Raw genomic sequence first — 19,540 nt, forward strand, 5'->3', positions numbered from 1 at the left:
TTGTGGCTTAACATAACAGAGTTTCATTTTTCACAGTTCTGTGGATCAACTGGGGAGTTTCCTCTCATCTGGGTTAGGTTGGCTGGGCCTGACTAGTCTGGGATGCCCTCACTGACACATCCAGTAGTTAGCTCGATGTCCGTTTGGGTAGTGACCACGTTTCATCATCCAGCAGGCAACCCCAGGCTCACTCACATGATGGCAGTTCCAGAGTCCCAAAAAGTAGCAGGAAAAGTCAAGCCCCGGTGCACAAGCACTTTTCAAATTGGCTAAAGCAAGTCATGTGGCTCGGGCCAGAGCCAGTGTGGGAGGGGACTGCCCAAGGTGTGGGGACCAGGAGGAGAATTATGAGGGTCACTTTGCAAACAGTCAGGAGCTCTAGAGGCTTTGGACCAGAAAAGTGACAGTAGCACGTTCGTACAGATTTTGTAAGGAAGACTCCGGCCAGATGGGAGGAGGTAGCCAGGTTCTGGGGTGCTGGAAAGCACTGGTGTGTGACTACACTGCACCACACGGCCGGGGCGCAGATCCATGACATTGTCTGGCCCAAAACTGCCATTATCAGGAGGATGAACAATCACACACACACACACACACACACACACACACACACACAATCCTACCACCTGGTATTTCCTGGCATTTCAGCAAAAGCATTCTATCAGGCCAAGGTCGACTTCCTTACATCCCTGATGGAATGGGAAAAGGGGTTAGCTGGAAAGAGACCCCAGTTGCCCCCATTCTGATGCATAGAGAGACTGTCTAGTCTCCAAGAACTTGATAATTACAGGGGGAGAAAACCACTGAGGCCCGTAAGAACCCACTAGAAGTAATAACAAAACCTCTTAAGGTGAAATTAAACGATAGTCATTTTTTTCTCTTTCTCTCTTTCTCTAACAGAAAATATGATGCTGGCATGCTAATCGCGAGAGACAACTTGGCCCACGGACAGCCACAAAGCACAAAAACAAAACAAACTCCGAGAAGAAACAAGAGCGGTGTTTTCCTGGCATCTACAAGAAGCGCTTTATTTTTCCTCTAGATTTCTTTTCTAAAAAAACAAAACAAAACAAAAAACAAAACTGAGACAAACATTTAAAGAGACAGTGCACAACTTCAGGTGATCATATTCAAGCATGTTCTTTTATTAAGCGTTGGACGGGAGGAGAGGAAGTGGAAGCGGAACGCTCGAGCAGGATGACGGGGAGGCACTGAGCCTCCACGGTCGGGATGCTTCTGGAAACTGTAAATGTAGAGTGAACGGAACAACTTTTTATCCTCTGCCCCCCAAATATCCTGTATATGCTCATGGATGCAATGCTTCCTTTCTTGCCTGCCAAGGTATCTAGGGAATGATTTGCAAAATTCGTTTGTTATCCTCTCTGAAGAATTTTTTTTGTGCAGCTTTGGCGAGGGGGTCGGTGGGCCAACCCTCTGGCGACCCACCCGCTCTGTGTATCCCACCCATTTCTAAGTGTCACCTCCCTCTTGGCTGGCTGGATCAGGGGTCTGAGAGCTCTCTCCCCTGGTCACTGCCATGCCCACTCAGACTTGGTCAGGGTGAATGACAGGATGAACACTCGCCTCTTCTTCCCTGCACAGACGAAGGCCAGCTCCTGGCTACAGTGAGGCCACGGCAGGCTGTGCTTGTGGGGGTGGCCGGGGGAGGGGGGGGACACCTGGCTTTTTGAAACAGTGCTGCAGAATTGCTTGGGCTTCCCCTGTGAGACAAGGAACCTGCACACCACCTAAACAGGCCACCGACAGGAAAGCAAAGAGACTTGCCAGCCTCACCCAGCCCCAGAGAAGAGAGATTGTCCCCTTGGCCCTGCAATTCCCTGCTTCCCGTGGGTACTTGACATTTTTTCACTATGTTGTGACTACTCTTATTTCCTTTGCTCTGGCGGATCTGAGTCGAGGGGGGTGGGGGGGGACAGGGGGACGTGGAAAGCCCCCGGATAAGTGGTTGGCGGGGGGCCAGCGTTGGCAGCGGGGTGGGTGTGCGCGGATGCTCACCGGAGCTCCCCTTAGCCCGACTGGCCGCCAAGCCCTTCCTGGATCAGCCTCTCGCTGAGCGCCCACAGGGCCCGGGCCGTCTCTTCGCTCTGAGCCTCGGCGGACGGCATGCAGCGGCAGCAGTTGTTGAAGTACATCCCTCCCAGGCCCTCAAGCTCCGGAGCCGCAGCGCAGTAGACGGTCGTGGCAGCTCCTTGTTGCTGGAAATCAAAGAAAAGAGACCCAAAAACAAATTTTTTTTTTCTTTTTAAAAGAAGTGATGAGCTGACTTCATCCTGTCTGGGGATTAGCAGACCCTGCCCCGCCTGGCCCGGAGACACCTGGATCTCGGCTCGGCAGAGGGTACCGAGCCCAGCAGGTGACCATACAAGGTGTGATGTGACCATCCTGTGAAAGCAAGTTCATCAACTTGGCTGCAACTTTTTACACCTTGTAGAGGTAAAGGCTTTGAAAATAAATACGCAGTATCAGTCACATCAAAAGTCTCTTCTGAGCAAGACGGCATCCTTTTGAACACACAAGAACAAATTCATCCAAACCGCTGACTTCTCAATGCATGATATAATCTGACACCAAGACGTTTCTAGAACCTTCTGTCTGAATTAAACCAACCACTCTGATGATGGCCCATCAGATAGAAAACCCAGAGAGGGACTGGTGCCAGACCTTTCCTTTCTTTTGTTGCCCACAGTGCTGCTAGGGGACGAGTCTGCAGTGCTGTGTGACACTGTGCTGTGTTAAGACACACATATACATGTACTCCATGCCATGTACATACATGCCTCATGCAGACACCGGACACGCATGTTAATTCATCCAGATCCTGTGCAAACCTGTTTGTAAATGTCGTAGTCACCCTGTATTTGCAATGGGACAGTGACTAAGGGGGTACATTTCCTCCCAGCCCACTTCAAATTGTAAGTTGCAAAGAGTGCGATTGATTACTTTCGATTCACCTTTTGAGTAACAGTTGGTGCTGTGGCTAGGGATGTGTGTGCCGGTGGGGCACCATATCATCCCGCTGACACAATGCTGTCAGGGATGCCGTAAAGAGGGCAAGAAATCACTTTGCTTTGCAAGCCATAATTAAAAATAATAGGCTGGTGTTCATGGGGAGACATGGTAGGCACGGCTCTAATTTAAAACCAATACAGTTTATCTGGCATCTTATGATTATTTATGTGCATCACAGCCCTTGCTGCACCAACTAATTATCAGCTGATAGGGAGGAGGGTGGTGGAAGAGGATGGAAAAGGTAATGGGGATAAGGTCGCCATTAGGGAAGACACGAAGGATATTTGACAGGAAGGGAAATGCATTTCTGTCCCTCACCCAGAGCTTACCATTTCCCTGCCCGTACAAGGCTGACATCGTGCTCAAGCAGAGCTTTGTGGAGAATCATCCCTCTCCCGTCACTTTGGTTTGCGCTAATTGGGATTGCGCTCTAGAACCATTGGGCGCCAAGGTCCTTTTGAGAATCAGGATCTTGAGGTGTTACAATTTTAGGAAAGTACTACAAAGCAGACTTTGGGGTTTCTGCTTGGTTGTTTGTTTTGTGGGGGAGGACTTCAGTGTCAGTTTCTATGGTCATATTTGAAATAGTCTGCAAAGCAAATGGTCCAGCACAGTCAAGCAATAGGATTGTGGGGAGCAGTATGGAGAGTGGGCTGGGATGTCATCAGGCTTGAGAGTTCTGATGATTACTAGCTGTTTGGTGGGTTGGACAAGTCCCATTAGTCCAGAATTTGAACATCTGACATGACTTCGATTTAATTAAATAGTAATTGGGTGTTTTACTTTCCCAACCCTCTCACCATGCCCACTCCCCAAATAGCCAGTTATTTTCTTGGATTCAGCTATTTCTTTCCGAATTGATTTGTGTGGCTCAAGTGTAATGGAAATAAGCTCATGTCATCCAAATTCCCTCTCACTGAATTATCATTCCTAATAACCCTTAGCTTAGCACCTGGCACATTTATTGAAAGAATTTTGAGTGGTTTATCTGACTCCTCTGCATCCCATGTGGGGGAAAAGGGAAGCAAAGTGCCTCTAAAGACAAATTGAAGAACTGAGATGCTCATCCCAGTAACTCAAGCCAAGTATCATCTTGGCCTCGATTCTTAGCAGAGTTCAGGTGGAAATGGTGTTTTGCATAATTTTCTGGATATCTTAGATTTCCATTCTACTTTGTAGCTGCCAAAACCACCAAAGAGTGGTCAGGTGATTTACCATCAGCTCCCAAGTGGTGAGAGAATCCAGTCAGCTCATTCCCAAGTCGAGGCTCCCCACTCCTACTCAAGAGTGCATATAATATCAGCGTTTGCACATCACGACAGTGCTACCAATCCTGAGAGAAGATCAAAGTAGACCATCTGGGAGAGCAAAAAGCAGAATTCTTCCAAGCCCAATGTAATATCTTGCCACTGTGACCTTCTGAAATGATATCACATTGCACTCTCGCACTGTTGGAATGGTATTTTTGCAAAGGGATTCGGCGCTGACGTTGATTCAGAATGAGGTTGACGAGGGAGCGGGGGGCACGCATTTTCCCTCCGTGGAATCTCAAAGCAATCGCTGTTGACCTCATTTCATGTAAACTGACATTTGGCTACCATGCTGAAAACCATAGATTTTAGAATGGCCCAATCTTCTACCAAGAGCTGGCTTTGATTCCTTTGCCACGAGGCTCGGGGTGATGCACAATCTTAATGGCATCATCAGTGGCTCTGGCTTTGTGCAGAACATGGTGCGGTAGGGACCCCTGAAAGCAAAGACCATCTCTACTCCGAAGATGAACTGCATATAGTTGGCAAAGCCACCCCCTGGGTTCTTGCTCCATTCAGCTGGTGCCCTGCTTTCCTTTCCTCTCTTCTTGGACACTTAAGTAGTGCTAGTACCTTTCAGTGCCAAGCCCGCTACCCTTCTGACTTCTCGGGGAATTCTCTTTTTAGTTCTTTTCACCCATGGCAGCCTTTGAGTGACATCTTTATATGATCAGATGTGATGACAGTTTAATAACAAGTTCTAATTTTTGGCTCATCAGCTTTTTGGTCTGCCTATCATCAGAATGAGACAGTCACATTAGAGAAATCTCATTAGTAAATAAGCCGGTACTGCTGATACTAGATAAAACATTTTTAAACTGATAAAAAAAAATTTTTTTAAAGAGCCCTTTAATCATCATCGAATGACTTTCATGCCACTTTTTGGGGCATCAGTACATAATTCAGAAAAGATGAAAGAGCCGTATAAAGGAAATAATGTTAACAACTCTGCTATAAAATATCTGAAGCAACGTCTTGTTGGTTGTCACCACTGCTCTACTGATCCATCGTGATAAAATAATAGCAGCACCTTGACACATAAACACTGGCTGGAGCTGTGGGTTCCCCTAAATGAATTTTTAAGAACAATTTATCGGAAGCCTATAGGTTGCGTGCGGTTGCAAACCCTGGGAACTGGGGTACAGCGGCTCCATCCTGGGGACATGGAATGAGTTAGGGTGTGGATGACACGGGACTGAGATTTTCTGGGAAGCCCAGCAGAATCTTTAATCATGTCTGAATGCCATTTCTGATCTAGTCAAACATTTGCGAGCTGCCAGAGGAGAAGTGTGCCATCAATCTTTATAGTGTATGTAAAATTACTTACGATTCTTTTTTGGGACTAAGTTAAGAGTATCTTGGTAATAAGGGTTCATCATTTTCTTTCAGAAATCATTTGTCAGATTTGCAGTACAATCTGCAACTACAGAAAGGTGGGATTTAAAAAGCAGTTGTTTATTTATAGTTGAGGCCCTGAGATCTAAATTATCCTTCCTTCCAAAACCCTTTGTCGGGATGAAAATGTTAAGTAGCCGCTTTTCATCAACATTTATTTGATAACCGCTGGCCATCAATTTGGAGCCGTCAGCATAGAATACAAATGAATATTGACTCTTTTAAAGGAAAAGGTACAGAGGTTTCTGATAAACAATATATAGTAGAGAAAAAAGCCACCCACATATTGATATTTGTGATGCATTGGTTAGTACTCTAATATAGCTTACATTTTAATAAGGACACATATTACACAATGTTGAGTTTTCAAATTTCTCTATTTTAAAATGCATGCTTACTTAAAAGGAAGACTATCTTCCTGTCTTAACGTAGGTTTCACTATGAGACGTATAAAAATACATAGACACGCTCTCATGGAATATCTATATATTCAATGATTTCGAGAGTAGTAGCTGTTCTAAGATTGCTTTATTATAGACGTATTGATACCAGGACATCGCCTGGCAAATGCTGAATGAATCAGTTCAACAAAAAAGTAGTTGCGTAAAGAAACATGGCAAGGAAGTTAGCCTGAGCGTGGAGCCCCATAGGCAGGGAAGAAGAGCCCTTCTGGAAGTGGGTGGTGACTTCCAGGGACATGGAGGGCAGAAAGGCAACACAGGTGCCTCTTCAAGCCTCCAAGCTTTCCCTGTTACTCCTCTGGGGTCTGTGAGGGAAACAAACACTTGCCCAGTGCAAAACCAGCCACTTGTCGGGTGGCTCCAGAATATGGCAGTGACTTGTGATAGGAGGCGAGGGAGTGAGCGCACGTGTCTTGGTGGAATCAGTGGCTGCCTCCACACCCTGTCTTTCCTTGTCTCTCAGTAACATTCCCAAAAGAAGAGTCTGTAACCACTCTACCGGAAACGGGCAAAACCACTTTACCGGAGAAAAGTTCATCTCCGGATACCTACACATCTGTTCCTCAAAAACAATTACAGTTTAAATCTCCAGCGTGAAAGGCGAACAAAAGCAAACTGCCCCCAAAATATTATCAGTTCCCTACTTACCATCTGAGAACAATCTTGTAAGCCCCCCAACCTGTGCCACGTGTTTCGTTAGTTCATGGAGTAAGGCAGCTTGCCTTCCCCAGGAGCACGACCACAGCCACCAAGTCACCTCCTTCCTCCACTGTGATGCTCGTGTAATCCAATTGACAGTCGTGAAGGAAGTGCTAATCAACTAACACACCAACTTCCACCAAGATTATGTGAGGGGCTAGAAGAGAACAGAGGATCCGAAAGGACGCTGTCCTCCAAATTGTCATGCTTTCCTAGTGAGCGGTTGCCAGTAGGGACTATTCAAGGGGTGACAATGGCTAGCATGTATTGAGAGCTTACAATTCGTCAGGCACCACGCAGAGAGCTTTTATAAGCGTGATAGTCTAACCCCCACCCAGCCCTCCGAGCCAGGGACTATTATCCCCATTTGCCCAGAAGCCCGCTTAGTATCAGAGATTAAAGGCAACTTGTCCAAAGACACACAGATAACCACACAGATCAACCGATTCCAGAATCCAGACCAGCTGCCATGCAAGGCCTCCTTCCCAAACATGGGGCAGAAATGTTTGCGTATTGGCCATTCCCTGCTCTGTGTCTCCCACTCGGCAGAAGCTTCCACATGAGGGCCTCTTTGCCTTTTTCTGGCCACGCCTTGTCTGATGCCCCGACGTGGCATGGAATGAAATGGGTTGTCATGTGTTCACCTGAGAAATGTTAAAAGGGAAGTTTTTCCATTGTTGATTTAGTCAGTGAACTAAATTGAAGTTATATCCATTTGGATTAACAAAATTGAAGACTCGGCACTACTGCAGAAGATGTAGGAGCAAATGGCCCTTAACAAAAAGGTCACCTGATTCCAAAAGCCACCTCCATGTGACAGATTTGCCCAGCTAAGGAACCTCCTCTTGGATCATAGGCTTTTTGGGGGGGGCCATTAACTGAACCACATCAAAACCAGTGAAACCTAAGCAAATCTCCATCTTATAAATTCACATACATGTCAGATGACTGTGGCCTTTTGGAGGAGAATACCTGACACGTTCTATCAGGGGTGCAGAAGAAACCCTGGTCCCCATTCCCCACCCTCTTAATTAGCTCCCAACAAATGTATTCCTACAAATTTGTGACAATTGACTCCCACAAAGGCTTCAAACCATAAGGGCTTGGATACATGCAGATACTTCCTGTTGGCATCAAAACAGAACTTTTGTTTTCACAGCCTTTGGGAGTTTTGCTAACTCACAGGCTGTTCTTAACATTTATTACAGAAGGGAAATACTACTCCATTTCTCAAAGCGAAAACAGCGAAGAAGATGAGGAATGTAGATATTTGCTTTTAACTGTGGAGGCTTTAAAAAGGGCGAGAGAGCGTTCCAGAACATCCATTTAGATCACATTCAGATTTTCAGCCTGACAGAAGAGAACCCACTCTAACGTAATAGACAGTGGGTTAGGATAGTCTCCTCTTGCCACAAGGAAACAGTTTTTGTTCTATTTGTTTTGCTAAAACAGGTTCTCGAGTGCAGAAAACCTCAGAGGTTCTTTTTGGTTGACTTGTCTCTCCTACAGTAGGTGAAAGAGGGTCCTTCCCCTGGTGACTCGGGGACCATGCTACAAGGGGGCTTGATGGCGGTGGCTCTAGGGGAGGAAAGGGCTAGGCCAGATCATTACCATAAATGCAGCTGGTCCCAGCACAGGCCAAGCTGGAAATTGCATTTTTTGAGTGAAGTGTCAGAAGAAGAACAAATGTGGTACAGATTTTGAGTAACAGCCACGTGTTCACAGGCCTCCATTCGGAGAGTCTCCAAAGTGCCACGGAGCCTTTCTTGACTGCAGTTCAGGTATTTTGAATATTATATCTCCAAATCCGAGTCAGACTACAAGGACCACAGCATTTCCCTTGACAAAAGACATGAATTTCTAGAAAGTTCATTATGGAGTTTTAAGAGAATGACTTGGAGACCAGGGCAGAATGAGATGCAAAGTCAGGACAGGACGAGCACTGCCGTTATTCCTCTGAGAAATATTTGCAGGATCAAGCTTAGAGACTTGTAGGTTCAAGATGGAAACCTGCAAAGGACTTCTTTTTTCTTTTCTTTTCTTTTCTTCTTTTCTTTTTTTTTTTTTTTTTAAGACAGAAGAATATATTTGTCTTCACTAGCCTTAAATTTTGGGAAGGAAAAGGCAGCCAATCCCAACCATCCAAAGAGGCCCAAAGCCATGTTTATCCTGGGAAGGCTGGGCATGGGAGGATTTTCACTTAGGCTATCAGCAGGATTTAAGGGCGCACTGACCTTGGTAGGCTTTCAGGACCTGTGTTTTCAATTCAATGAACTGTTCTGAACTTTCCCTTGAAATAAATGAGGCCCTTTTCATACCTCTTCTATGTTCCAGAATCTCTGCCATAAATGTTCCAAGGGCTCCGTGACAGATTTATCTCTGGTCTCAAGAGTGGAGGAGCAATACTTAGAATGATTTCATCTTTCTGAGACCTGTTGTTCTCTGAAACTGTAGACCTGCTTTGGGCGGGGGTGGGGACAGGGGCGTGGGTGTGCTCTGCACAGGGAAAGGAAGAGGAACGGCTCAGGAACAATCAGGAACAATCCGGGTGGGCAATACTGCTCCTGCTTATTCCTTATGCCCCCTTCCATTTGTGCTCGCCAAAAACACTCTCAAGCTGATTGGGCCTGAGAGATGGTCTCCTTAAAAACAAGACAGGATGCCACTGACTGTGTCATAGCCATCAAGTCCCTGGACATTCCCTGCCAGTGCCGCCTGGAATACTCACATTGCTCAAAGTACAGTTTCCTTCCAAATGGGGAGTTCTCTTGCTGGGATGGAAGATTGCATTGGGGGGTATCCACTCTTCCACGGGTTAGTTTGAAACCACTAAGCAGAAAAGCCATAGAAATTTGCCACCAAAATTGGCACCATCCAATGGGACAGATCTGCATGGGACAGATCTGATGGCTGGTTCCTGAAATTCTCCAACTGGGCTGCCTCGATGCTAGTGCTGAGAGACTACTGGGTGTTTTTAAGAGATAAAAGAAGATATTCAGCGTGTGTTAATTTGAGACATTTTACATTTTTACTCTACTTCTTTATCCTCAGTTATAGCTAGCTCTGTATACTGTATATAAGTGTATGCCTCCGTATTTGCCATGTATACTGAAATAAACCTTTGAAATAATTGCCGGGCGGAATTAATGGGTTCTGTTCCAATATAATGGTGCAAAGAATATGTTCACAGTACAGGTGAAACAAAAAGCTCCCCCCTTCCTTTCTGCTGCATGGAATCACTCCAACGAGTCGGCCTGCCACGTTGGCTCTTTTAGACAACCAAGAGCTGACTGTTTTTGTGAGCAAGCCAGATTTCAGGGCAAACCCCAAACAAGCTGTTTGTTTAGATTTTAAGGTTGACAGTTCATTTACACCTAGGTCACATAAATATTCTACAACGTAGTACTGAAAGGCATGGGTGTGCGGGGTGGGGGTGGGGGGAGAGGATAAAACCCACAGAGTCTTCTGATGGGGCCACATCACAGCAAGAAATTAACTCTTAACTCTGTCTTCCAGAAACGAATGAAAAAAAAAAAATGGACTTTGCGATAATTCAGATCTCACAGGCAGGCACCCATGCCTGGCCCCGCTGTTTGCATTAGGTTTGTGCGTTTTCATAGCGAGCTCTCTGCAACAGATCATTTCTCAGGCTCAAAGACGCTGGCCTTGTTAATATTTCATTTAGAACATACTGTGGAGAGCGTCTCATTTATATTACTTCCATAATTAATGGTGATAGCTTAGGCACTGCCTTTACACAGAGAGATCTCGTCACAGTGGTCGATGGGTAATGAGAAACAATAGATATTTCATTCACCAGCAGCTTGTTGCTAGTTAGTAGGAAATGATCGTGTGTGCTGTTGCTTTAATTGCCAGGGTAAATAATTCTGCCTCGGTGTTAGTGAACATTTTAAAGCACTCGATGCAAATAGACTAGAAGCAAAACAAACAAAAAAAAATTACCTTGATTATACAACACCTTAGCATAGAAAGTTACAAAGGTATGTCTTTTTTTAAAAATTGTATTCTATCATGCAAATATTATCTAAATATGCATGTGCTGACTACTCATCTACTGTATTTTAGGAAATACAATTAGGCTGCCTTTCTCTTCTCCTATGTAGACTGTAAATAACTGTAGATCTTTCTCTTGTTTCTCTATGTAAATATATGTAAATACTAACAAGCTCTGCATGCTGATATTCTAGGCAATTTCAGGTACTTTTATAATCTGAAGGCATGTACTCGAACTGGTTTGTTAAAAGAAAAACAAAACTCTCTCAAACTCTTTAAAGCTGAATAGAAATTAAAGATTTCTTCCTAGATGGTTGTGGTTTCTTTTGTTTGCTTTCTCATCCCTAAACAGTGCTCCGCTCAGGTTCCCTCACTTCCTCCCAGGGAGGAGACACGTGGGCATGGGCCTGGGTCGGAAACAATGTGGAACTCCTTGGCTTACATTTCTGCCCATTTTCCTTGGGTTTCCTAAATAACTTCTTAGAATCCTAAGATGGGCGTTTTTGGATTTTTCTAGCAAAAGAATCTGGAGTGAAAAAGAAGAATCATATTTATTGTTCCCCTACTACGTGCCAAGCACACTGCTAGGTGTTTTACATCCCCAAACCCTATGAAAGGATCCTGTCATTACCATTTCAAAGATGCGAAAACTGAGTCACAGCAAGATTAACACATGCCCAAAGTGGCAAAACTATTAAATGCCTCCCAAGCCCTGATTCTTTCCTGTATGCCAGGGGTCAGTAAGTAAACTTGGTCTGCAAAGGGTCCGACAGAAAATCTCTTAGGCTCTTAGGCTCTCTTCGGCTCTGTGGGCCATACAGTCTCTGTCACAACAACTCAAATCTGCCGTTGTTGTCATGGAACCAGCCATAGACAGCATGTCTACCAGTGAATGTGGCCGTGTTCCAATAAAACTTTATTTACAAAAGCAAGCCGAGGGCCAGATTTGGTCTACTGGCCTCAGTTTGCCAATCTCTGCTCTACACCCTGCCAAAACTCAGTTGCTCTTCAACAGAACATTAACATTTCCTTTCCCTTTCGAGTGTATTTATGTGTTTGATGGGCTGGGGAAACCATTTGATCAACTGAAAAGTCTCCATTTCTTCCCTGCAGGTAGCAACAGTATTTGTAGAAGTCATGAAATAATAAGGAGGTGAGCAAAAATGAAGTCCCTTGAGCTTATAAATCAAGCTGTCTTCCTTCCTCAGACAAATCTCATTGCCAGGTTTCAATTTAGTTACCTTTTGTTTTCATAAATGGGGATGGAGGAAAAAAGTATGAAAGACTAAGGCGAAAAAAAAAAAAGAAAGAAAAAAGAAAAAGAAAGAGATCGAGCGACGCTCACTCTTCAATGGGGGGAAAGAGGCTATTACCTCAGGTATCTATGGAAACCAAGCAGCACGCAAACTTTTTAATGGTTGGAAAACAGCGTTTGTGTTTGAAGATGTTTTTCCCAAGTATGATGCTTCAGTGTAAATGCATTAATTGACAGTTTCCTTCGGGACTTTTTTATTGAAGTGTCCAAACTTAATTTGATGGCACAGGGAACTCTCTGGAGCCCTTGAAGAATGCTGCAAAGTTAGGTCTTTAGAAAACTGAGCCGGCTCTGGCATCCCATACAAATCCAAGCCGACTGACTCTCTTGCAAAGCAAGTGAAGAACCAGCCCTCACTCCCTGTGGTTTTGCCTTTAGAACGTTTGCCCTCTGAATTCACTCTGGGCTGGGAGAGACTCTTTCTAGCCTCTATTCTAACAAGAAGCAACATGATCTTTTCCACCAGTAGGGACTGGGGGAGAAGGAGCAGGAGGAGAGACCTGCATGTTCAGTCGTCTGAGTGGCAGCATGGGAGGGGTGGGAATAGCCCAGGAGCTGAAATCTGAAATACCTGACCTCAATCCTGACTCTGACACCTTGGTGGCCCTGTGACATGTCCCTGCACTGCAGCTGCAAATGGACATAGTAACAGCCCCTTCACATGGTCTTGGGAGAATGAGTGATAACCTCTGGCCATTTCCTGAGTTCACAACAGATCACTAGTTCAAAGGGGCCTGCAGTTCTGTTTTTATGAAAAGATTTAAGACGGAGTATACAGATCAAAATGTCTTGCCTTTCCTTCATTTGAGGGACTTTTAATAGTAGGAGGCAATGGATTTCTGCCTTTGAAATTCAAGTGGCAGCCATCTATCTCACCAACCTTACCCAGCATCTCTGGGCACCATGCTGGCCGTGGATTCCACTGCTCCTCGGTTCCCTGGCTGCAGCAACCAGAGCCAAGTTCACATCCATGTCCCTGGGGCTCCAACATTTGAACAATGGCCACAATTATTTGTTAAGTGCTATAAAATTCCAGACACCCTGCCCACCTCTCAGCCCCCAGGGCCTTTACACATGTCTTCTCCAAATCCCCAAATATCCCTGTGCAATGGTGCTTAGAGAAAGAGATGCACAGATGAACCTACAGATGAGCAAGCAAGTGCAGTTAAAAAAACGTGCAGTAAAAATACAGAATCTCGGTGTTGGGTAGATGGGTGGCTGCTACAATATTCTTTCAAGTTTTCTACCTAAAAGCTTTTATAATAAAATGTTCGGAAAATATATACATCCTTTCCTGTGGGCTAGGATACCCATTTCACAGATGAGAAAACTGATGCACAGAAGTGACAGTGAGTGGCGTAATGTCCTCCACCTGGTTAAGTGGTGACATCCTTCTTGAAATCCATGCCCATCTGGCTCAGGTGTTCCTTCCATAAAGGGCTCATGCGCATCTCTGTTATACCTCCCAGAGGCATAAATCTACCAGTCGGATTTTTGCATCAAAACCTGAAACCTGGTTTTGCCATACTATTCCCACCAGGCGGGTAGTCCTTGGGGTCCCCAACTCAGAGCCCAGAACTCAATGATCTCAAGAGCAAAAGTGACTGGTGCGTGAAGGGATGTGAATTTACATTCATGCATTTGGTGGCTATTTAAGTTGGCTTTTGATTCTGAGTTCCTGAAGGCAGAGGGTTATTCTTACTGGCTGGTGTGGAACTGCTGATGCCTTCAAGCCCACTGACAGTGTCTGCGATTTGGACCCAAAAGTCTGAGATGGAGAGGTGTGCAAAGCGTTCCGGAGAGCAGTGTGGGCTGCAGGGCTGCCGCTGTCATGGGCAGGAGGCAGGGCTGCTGCACCAGAGCCACACCGGAGCACGAGATGGTTGAACGGACAACCCTCTGCCTCGGCCTGTCCTCCTGCCCACAGTCCTCCATGTGGCGATGACCAACTCCAAATTTTAGAAGCAAAAAAACAATTTCAGCCTGATCCTCATGAATTTGGGCACGGTGTCCCTAGGCATCTGCTTTGCTTCCTAACTTCATATTTAAACTTTTCTCCTCCTGGCTGAGCCAGCATCCCCACCTCTTACCCTTCTAACTCTAGAAGGTGTGAAGCCTACATGTCTGCCTTTCGGTCTCCCCTCTGGAGACTCATCTGTCACCTGCCCCAACACCTCACCTCCCATGATCACTCACCCAGCTGGGTTATTTTTTTTTATTATTTTTAAAGATTTTTACTTATTTATTCATGAGAGACACACAGAGAGAGACAGAGACATAGGGAGACGTAGGCAGAGGGAGAAACAGGCTCCATTCAAGGAACCCGATGTGGGATAAAGAAGATGTGGTCTATGTATACAATGGAATATTACTGAGCCATTAGAAATGACAAATACCCACCATTTGCTTCCATGTGGCTGGACCTGATAGACCTGGAGGGTATTATGCTGAGTGAATTCAGTCAATCGGAGAAGGACAAACATTATATGGTCTCATTCATTTGGGGAATATAAAAATTAGTGAAAGGGAATAAAGGGGAAAGGAGAGAATATGAGTGAAAATATCAGTGAGGGTGACAGAACATGAGAGACTCCTAACTCTGGGAAATGAACAAGGGGTAGTGGAAGGGGAGGTAGGCAGGGGGGGCAGTGATCGGGTGACAGGCACTGAGGGGGGGCACTTGGCGGGATGAGCACTGGGTGTTATGCTATATGTTGGCAAATTGAACTCCAATAAAAAAAAAAATTAAAAAAAAAGGAGCCCGATGTGGGATTCGATCCCAGGATCCCAGGATCACACCCTGAGCCAAAGGCAGGCGTTCAACCGCTGAGCCACCCAGGCGTCCCATCCCAGCGGGGTTATCGTCTCCGAGCTGCTGGTACCTCCCAGCCCACTAATCTCCCTCCTTCCAAGCACATCCCGAGCTCCTGTGTCTCAGCTGGGAAGAGTGTGAGGCTGGACAGATGCCTCAGAGAGGGCTAGTCGGGGATATAGGCCAGCGGTGTAGCCGGCCCTCAAATTGTCAAGGTGGTTGAAAATCTGTCCTCCACGGGCTATGCCCTCTGGATTCCTAATTGACTGACTTCGCAAGGCAGGCCCCTTCATGTATGAATCCATATGGGGTGTGATATCTTCTAGCCAAGCCCTAGAATTCTTGCTGAACTCTCTCAAGAGCTCTCTGGAGGTATCTTTATCCACATTTTATTTATAGGTAAACTGAGTCTTAACAAGTAAAATGACTTAACAAATAATTCTTGTTTACCAAGTTCTGATTTTGTGCCACCTGCCCGCCTCATGCTAAGGGATTCATGTGACTTTGGTGCATTCAGTAAGCATCGTCCCTGTGCCAGATTTTTTGAGGTCACTAACCCAAATTATAGGTAGGACCCAAAGGGCAAAGGGCAAAGAAGAAGCGGCAGGGTCGGGAGCTGAACCCAATCTCTTGGGCTCCAGAACCTCACTCTTAACACCAGCCGCAAGGGAAACAAGCGTGTTCTCACAGCCAGAGGGGCACAGGATTATTGCACGCCTATAGTTCAAGACTTCACACTGTCATTGTAGTAGATCTTTCAACAATAAGTAGCTAACACTTTTTGAGCATCCTCGGCTTGCATTACATTTTTCATGGGTACGATTTCATTTATAATACTCCTGTTTGATGGACATGGAATCTGAGGTCCAGAGAGGTTAAGCAACTTGTCCAAGGCCACACAGCTAGTAAGTGGAGGTGCCAGCCTTTGAACCTGAGCTGCCCATGCTATTAACCTCTTTGCTGCATGGCATCGTGGGCCACAGAAGTCAGGCCCTCACAATGACATGTGTCATTTATCGAGTGCTGGATAAATATTTCCAGTTAGTTCCTCCATAAGGGACATCTCAGAGTCTTTGAGTGTGATGCTAAAACTGGGATAGAGGCCAGGGCTTCAACTACTCATGAAAACATAATGAGAGTGACTCCATGTATTGGTTACCTGGAATCTGGGATCAGAGGAGGGAATAAGTCCTATGAAGGGTAACCTTTTAATAAGTATAAAAGGGGACTGTTTTGTTTTCCTTACTTGTTTTTAATATCTTCTGTTCTTTGAAGCTGCTTCTTGTTCCCTAGATTTTGGTAAAGGGCCAATTGATTTCAGCTGTACTACATATAAGGGCAGATCCATAATTGCTCCAGATTTCAGTACCATCTAATCCCTCCCCAGAGGCTGAGAGGTATAACTTCTTGCTAATTGGAATGCTAGGGCTTCAGACTCAGGACCACCATATCTCTAGGGTCTGTGCATCAACCTCCTCCCACCATCATGGTGAGATGTGCCCTGCCCTGTGTCTTAGGGTTGACCTTTCCACCATACTGAATAGGGAATCGCGAGAACGAACAGATGAATTGCTAGGCTGTCGGTTTTGACTGGTGTTGTAGGATGGCCTTGCTAAGGCCAGAAAGAATCTGGGGTTACCACCACAGTCATCCTTTTGTGGAGTGAGTTGTCAAGCAAGATAATTAAAATTTACTTTCCCGTGAGGTGCTCTGCTTTGCTTAGATGGCATGACTGTGAAAAGCGGAGTTGGTGACAGCTGGTAAATGTTTAACAACTGGCTCACTGGAACATGGAAGGGAAAGGGGGCCTTGACCTGCAGTGTCTGCCAAAACCCATGGTGTAAATACTCTCAATATGACCATCCGAATGTGCAGTTGGGAAGAGGGACATGCAGTCAGCCTGTGGAAGCTGGTGCGTGATGTTGCTCCAGCATCCACCCCACTGGGGGAAGGCCCACAGAACATGGCCTTACGAGCTGTTTGGAGAAGATTGTGATGCAGGCCAAAACAGGTCAGGACCTCATTAAGACCATAAAACCACTGGGGTCCATCAGGCACAGTGGCAAAGCAGAAACCCGAACCAGTCTGGGATCCCTGGGAATCAGAGTGACACAGTCCTGTGACTTAGATTTTGTCCAAGTTGGTCCCCAGAACCTAAAAGCTGATTCTACTCAGGTGGCTCCCACAAGTCCAAGGGAACCATAGTTGCCAACATGTACTGCATCAGTTATGAGTCCTACACATCATTCTAGAACCCTGGCAACAGCATCTCATTTAATACTTCAACAACTCTGCAAGGTAAATAATGTCCCTATCTCAGAGATAAGGAAGTTGAGGTTCCAGGAGCTGGAACTTGGTCAAAGTTGCACAGAGCTCTTGAAATGCAGTGCCGGGATCTAAGCCCAGATCTGCCTGATTCTAGACTTTTCTGTCATTTCCCTGGCTCACTGGGGACCATGTTCTTTGTGAGTTCAACATCCTTGAAAGCCACGCATTTCTTGCCTCAGGTGGCATCCATATATCCTAACAAATACCTAACAGATCCATATATCCTAACAAATATCCTAACAAATAGTGTCCCCCACTATGTCTCCCATTGAGCGATATGGGATCTGGGACTCTGTGAGGTTGTGGGTGAGAACAGGAGGTATGGGAGGAGGGAATGGACGCTAGGGAGGTAGGGTGTCAGGGAGAAGAGGAGATGGGGACATGCATCAGGTTGGAAATCTCAGGCAGTGAATTATTATTTTTCAGCTATAAATGGAAGCTGGGTATATAGACTCAGAATTCACTCCTTTTGCCCAACATCACAAGCACAGTGAGCAGAGATAACTCATCGGTATCCAGGAGCTTCCAATACATAATTAGGGTAGATGTTCTTCAGTGGAAGGTCCTTTGGTTCAGTCTGTCCACCAACAGATGAAGACACAAAGAGGGAGGTGTTGTTCATGCTGCACTTTTGTAACTCTATCAAAGGTGATAAACCGCGAAGCTGATTTTGGTTTGGGTACTTCCTCCGATGACGCACAAACAGGTTTCGACTGATTAAACTACACAACAAGAGTCTGCCTTAGAACCTAATGATAATGTTGCCCCTGCTTTTGAAGTGAATATTTTAAACAAAGGGGGGCTTTGCCACCTGAGTTAACCAAATCTTTCCTGTATGGCAGGAACAGCATTTTTAAAAAATTTTATTTATTCCTTCTGGAAAGACACAGAGAGGCAGAGACACAGGCAGAGGGAGAAGCAGACTCTTCATGGAGAGCTCAGTGTGGGACTTGAACCCAGAACCCCAGGATCAGGACCTAAATGAAAGGCAGACGCTCAACTACTGAGCCACCCAGGTACTCCAAGAACAGCAATTTCAAATAAGGAATTGAAACCAACGATGTCTTGGGACGCCTGGGTGGCTCAGTGGCTGAGCATCTGCCTTTGGCTCTGGGTGTGATCCTGGGGTCCTGGGATCGAGTCCCGCATTGGGCTCCCCATGGGGGAGCCTGCTTCTCCCTCTGCCCATGTCTTTGCCTCTCTGTGTGTGTGTCTCTCATGAATAGATAAATAAAACCTTAAAAAAAGAAGAAAGAAAGAAAGAAAGAAAGAAAGAAAGAAAGAAAGAAAGAAAGAAAGAAAGAAAGAAACTAACGATGTCAGAAAGGAGTCAAATTGTCTTTCCCTTCTCACCTGAAATATCAAGAATGTCAAACTAAGCCCTGCGGCTGACTTTGCTCTAGGATCCCATGTACCACCATCTGGAGTGTTTCCCCCAAACACAGTGCTTATCTAATCTGACTTAACCATTGGCTCCTCTCAGTGGCGGCCCCTGGGCAAGGTGCCAGTTCCCAGCCTAGACAAGACAGCCTACCTTTCTGGCTCTCTCCTCTCCCTTTCTTCTATCCCTGTACCCCACTTACATGAATGGTCCCTCAAATTGCAGAGGGCTGGCTTCCGCGTGAGCATGTGGCCCTGTAGTGTGTGTTGTGGTGTGCTCCTGAGACCCCCATTCCAGACCGGGTGGCACTCATTTTCCCCAGTTGCTGGGCTGATGTCTGCTGGGGGCCGAGTCCTTCCTTGGGAACTGGTCTCAGCCAAAGGCAGCCGTCCTGCCCAAGGATGAACCCCTCCAGGAGACACGCTGCCTCTGTGATCGCTTGGCCTCTTTGTCCCAGTCCAGGACGTCTCTGAAGGGCCACCCTGGTTTTGGTCTCCTTGAGACTGGCTGACGAGTCTGCTGCTCCCACATCACAGCTCGATCCTCTCCCTGTGCCCCCCTGCCTGCCACATTGCCCCTCGGGCACGGGTCCTGAGAGCACTGCACGCCCATCCCGCATGCCAACCCCAGCCACAGTCTGCTGCCTGGATAGCCAGGACGCAGGACAGCTGCCTGGCTTTGGGAAACGCACTCAACCCCTCTGAAGCTATCCTCTCATCTGTAAACTTGAGATGCTGACATCCTTAAAGAATAATTGGGATGATTAAATCAGACTATGTGTGCAATGCACTTATG

The 19,540-nt window shown here is 46.0% G+C and overlaps 1 protein-coding gene across 4 annotated transcripts in view; it reads right to left on the bottom strand.

Moving 5' to 3' along the window:
• Positions 1-1,124: 1,124 nt before the first annotated feature.
• The window catches only part of WWOX (WW domain containing oxidoreductase), a 952,589-nt gene continuing 934,173 nt past the window's right edge, over positions 1,125-19,540 (bottom strand). For 3 of the 4 annotated variants that reach the window (XM_025426929.3, XM_025426924.3, XM_025426928.3), the window contains one exon: positions 1,125-2,216. In XM_025426929.3, coding sequence (XP_025282714.1) covers positions 2,028-2,216 — 189 coding nt within the window. In that variant the 3' untranslated portion in view covers positions 1,125-2,027. The remainder of the gene's footprint in view (positions 2,217-19,540) is intronic. The other variant, XM_025426925.3, reaches the window with a different exon arrangement.

The sequence above is a fragment of the Canis lupus genome, chromosome 5 (assembly GCF_003254725.2).
Source record: "Canis lupus dingo isolate Sandy chromosome 5, ASM325472v2, whole genome shotgun sequence".
Taxonomy (NCBI): domain Eukaryota; kingdom Metazoa; phylum Chordata; class Mammalia; order Carnivora; family Canidae; genus Canis; species Canis lupus.